We start from the raw sequence: 4637 nt of genomic DNA, 5'->3' as shown, positions 1-4637 counted from the left end.
GGCTTGGAGCACCAGTGGTGACCTTCTTCTCCAAAGTCTTGTCATAAGTCAAGTGGCAAGTGGTGTTGTTGGTGTTGCCATTAGAAGTTCAACTATACCTGCCTTTGAAAATTATATCAGAAGTCTCAACCCATCTCACCGTCCTGATGACAAGTTTTTAAGAGAGTTTTGGGAAAAGGTGTTTGGTTGTAGTCCTGGAGCCACACCTTTATCTTCAAATGCCTCTTCACCACCTTCTCTTGCAAGCACATTGCTTCAAGAAGCTTCTCTACCTCTCTGCAATGGCACTGAGTCCCTGGAGGGAGTGCAGAATCACTTTACTGACACCTCCCAGTTAAGGGTGACATATAATGTCTACCTTGCTGTTTATGCTGCAGCCCACGCCCTTCACAGTCTTCTGTCCTGCTCCCATAGAGAAAACTCTCCTGAAAAGAACACCTCTACATGCTACTTTCCAAAACACATCAAACCTATAGAGGTAAACACAATTTCAACACGAGATATGGTAGACTTTCATAACCTATGCTTGTATATATCTAGGAGATTGCTTTTGCATTTGTCACATACAAACACATGCACTAATACTGCTAATCTACTCTGTGTGAAGCATTTAGTGTTTTACTATTCTGATGTTTTCAGTTATTACAATACTTGAGCAACTTGAACGTCACCACACCACAAGGGGACCTATTTTATTTCCATGGTGCAGACATTCCAGCTAAGTATGACCTTGTCAACTGGCAGAAGACCCCTGAGGGGTCACTGAAACTTGTTTTGATTGGTCATGTGGATGGGTTTGACATCCACCTTAATGAGTCAGCTATTCAATGGAGCACAGGATCCAATCAGGTCATCAAAAAAGAAGAATCTACTACTGAAATATCTTTTGAATTAAATATTTATTGTGATTCACAGGACATTGTACATGTTGATAATATGGTTTTATATGTTATGCAGATCCCTGTTTCAGTGTGCAGTGAGAGCTGCCCCCCAGGTACCCGAATGGCCAACAGGAAAGGGGAACCTGTCTGTTGCTTTGACTGTATCCCATGTGCTGAAAGGGAGATTAGCAATAAAACTGGTGAGGAAATTATTCCATATGATAGGAGATACTCATATTTGTGATGCTTAATTTTTCCCTTTGTGTTATGCTCCATCTTTCTTCCAGATTCTCTTCAATGTGAACGCTGTCCACCTGAGTTCTGGTCCAATGTTGAACGAACTGCCTGCATCCCTCGCCAGCTGGACTTCCTTTCCTTTGATGACGCTTTGGGTATTACCCTGACTACAACAGCTGTGTCGGGCGCCATGGTGACAACAGCTGTGTTTGTGGTGTTTCTTTACTACCGTCAAACACCTGTGGTGAGAACCAACAGTAATAGGGTAGATACTACACTGCATGGTTTCTGTAAATTCTATTTAGTATGTCGGCTTTACTGTGTTATCTCAAATACTGATTTAAAGCAGTGGCTCTTAAACCCCTTACGTCAAGCTGTTCCCTCTTGCTTTCACTGTGGCATAGCTTAGTATTAATTTGATTTACTGTATAATAATCCTATTCATATTTTAATATTTTTTTCAGGTAAGTAACATTTTAGTGTCAGTCTGTCTCCTGTCCAGTTAGTTACCAAGTAAGATATTTTTTCGGCCAGGTATCAGCCAAAGCCATATTGCGTAGGCAGGATATTCATTAAACAGCATTATCAGAGTCACCACATCCAGCTAGGTGCTACTGACCCTTAGCACTCTGAAACAGAGGTGGACAGTAACTAAGTATATTTAATCAGTACAGTCCAGGGTATATAACATTAGCACCACCTTTACCAGCTACAACATGGGATGTATATATTAATTCATCAGCGGAAACTATGCTATTTTGCATAATAAGTATGACCTCCGTGGTGGGCTTCTCACTGGTTCTGGGGTACATTGGTCTGTTGGCCTGCACCTGCCTCATACTAGCCTTTCTTGCACGAAAACTCCCTGACAACTTCAATGAGGCCAAACTGATCACTTTCAGCATGCTGATTTTCTGTGCAGTTTGGGTGGCCTTTGTCCCTGCTTATGTTAGCTCTCCTGGGAAGTACACTGTTGCCATAGAGATTTTTGCAATCCTGGCCTCTAGCTATGGTTTATTGTTCTGTATTTTTGCTCCAAAGTGTTTCATCATCCTTTTGAAGCCTCAGAAGAACAGTAAGAAACACCTGATGGCCAGGTAGTATAGATATATTACCAACAGCTTGTCAGGTCTGCTCAGCACGACCTGCCTCTCTTCCACTTTTCTCTCCTCTGCTCTCTTGATCCTGCGGGCTCTGCACCTCAGCTGTGTTGCATTCCAGTAATTAGCAACTCGTTTGTCGGTGCGCACAGCTGGGGTGCATCCCGATGATTACCTGTCCTCCTTATTTATACCTCTGTCAGACGCTCTGTTGTTGCTGGAGCATTATTCAACTTACTTAACATGCATACCCCGTAACCGTGTTCGTGGTATGTATTGAACGTCTTTTTGTTTTCCACGCTGATAGTTCCTGTGCTGTGGATCACATTTTGAACGTTGGTTGTTGTTTTGTGTTATATGTGCTTAGAATTCAATGCTGACAGATCCTGTGCTGTTGTTTTCTTTGGTCATTTGCCACCCTCTTATTTTTTTCACTTATCCATCTTCGTTGTCCTCCTCTCCTGGTTTTCTGCCGTTAGTCTGTCTACTCCCTTGGTCATCCTGTTCTCCTCAGCCGCATGTTAGGTATTTTTAGTCAGATATATGGTTGGACACATTGGTTAGATACTTGATGTTCGTGATGGCCATACGAGGCCCCATGAAGCTTTGAACCCTTTTGGACCATTGTATTGAAAATTGGTTCACTACTTGAAGCTTCATTCTTTGAGCACATGGGTGACATCTGCTGGCGTAGTGGTTGTTGTGTAGCCTTGCAAAGGTGACGCTGAAGCACCTTGCGTGTGCATAAGTTTTGTTTTAATGATGAGTTTTATTGTGATGTGGAAATTACCTAAATAAAGCTGAAATCTAACTTCATTTTATGTGTCTGTTTTTCTTCCTTGCCTTATAAAGTATCTGAAATGAAATGTTGAATACCTAAGTAATCCTCCTTCCCCATGAATTCTTTAAGAATATGAAATGGATTTATAATTATTCATCCCATATGACACACTGGACAGAGTAAATATGTACAGGGTTCAATGAGGCTGTGGATGTAATTAATGTTCTGACAATATAATATAATACATTATGTGTTCTGATTGTGCTTGGTGTACACTGGGTGTGTTTGTTTGACTCAGGCATTTTTATAAAAATATGCCATGGTGCTGATTTATTCCATGAACACAGGCAAAAATTAACATTACACGCTCAGGCATCTTGCACCTCCAAACTGCACGCAGGCAGATGAAAGATGAAACACCCTGAACCAAACCAGGCTTATACATTTATCTCTTCGGTTTGGCTAGCCCCATACTACACAGGAACGTCAACCGCGATGTCTCTGGTGCCAGCTTTGCAGCTGGCCATAGCAGTAGTCAAAACATGAAGCAAATCAATGTGTGTATGTCTGTTGATTAAGTGGTGTGTAACTAAAAACATTCTCACACAACCTCTAGTGACATGTCATGACATTAAACATAAGAAAATAATATGGCTAAGGCTACAGTTATACATGTCGTAATAATAATATTAAACACCCTGTCTGCTGACAGTCATCAACTTTTCTCTCTAGGTATCCTTGACCAGATGTACCCTGTAGAAACTCATAAGCATGACTAAGCATTTAACAGTCTAACTAGACATCCTATCTCCACTAAACATTTCTAATACATAAAGTATCTAACCAATATCTATCTTACTAAAAATTCCTAACAGTAGCTACGGGTGCAATCAACCACCCAGGCATGCATCCAGCTTCTACAGACAGTTGTGAAAGGATCAGCCGCTCCCAGGATCTCAACAAACTCCAGCCTGGTGCCATGATGGGATGCCACTGGCGCAGTGGGTCTGGTCCTGACACTTCATGTGACCTGCAGAGTGGCCCTACCCCGGGACATGGAGAACTCCCTGAAAGGGGGCTCCACGGTTGAACTGCTACATCCACACCAACAGCATCGAATGCGATGCAGAGCATCGGCTTATTAGGTGAAATTACTTCTCAGGAACTGTGCTTGGTCTCTTAGATCCAGTGACAAGGACTCTTGAGGCTTCAACATACCAAGACATTTGAACAGCCTCCCACTCCTGGACTCCATGGACAATCTCCACAGAGGAGTGGAAGCTGTTTTAACTGCAGAGAGTGGGCCAGCACCAATGTGGACCCTAGGGGTCAAGAATCGGTGGTGACTCATGCTCCTTTGCATGAGAAGGCAGGTGGACGGACGCTTTTGGCAACACAGTGTTGTATGTTAGCAGTGAAGACATGTTTACATTACATTGAGACTCCAAAAGGGGGCCTATGCTCCCTTTGGTTAGATGACTGATTTGTCTCAGGCATTCAGGTCGGTCCTCCAATACAGGTTGTAAGTCACCATCGTTTTTGATTGTGACATGATAAAATCATGTCAAAGGGGAGAATTATAAGATTTGAGTCTTGTAGACCAGCGGTCCCCAACCTTTTTATCACTGCGGACCGGTC

At 42.6% G+C, this 4637-nt stretch overlaps 1 protein-coding gene across 1 annotated transcript; it reads left to right on the top strand.

Moving 5' to 3' along the window:
* Positions 1-4: 4 nt before the first annotated feature.
* Positions 5-4089, top strand: LOC109973090 (extracellular calcium-sensing receptor-like; the record flags this gene model as incomplete). Its single annotated transcript, XM_020622413.1, has 5 exons — positions 5-478; positions 640-849; positions 958-1081; positions 1169-1375; positions 3902-4089. Coding segments are annotated over 5 exons (1203 nt in total), but the record flags the coding sequence as incomplete, so codon positions are not given.
* Between the last annotated feature and the right edge of the window lie 548 nt (positions 4090-4637).

The sequence above is a fragment of the Monopterus albus genome, unplaced genomic scaffold (assembly GCF_001952655.1).
Source record: "Monopterus albus unplaced genomic scaffold, M_albus_1.0 scaffold280.1, whole genome shotgun sequence".
Classification (NCBI taxonomy): Eukaryota; Metazoa; Chordata; class Actinopteri; order Synbranchiformes; family Synbranchidae; genus Monopterus; species Monopterus albus.
Note: the sequence above shows the minus strand (reverse complement) of the source record. Positions and strands in the feature narration are given on the sequence as shown.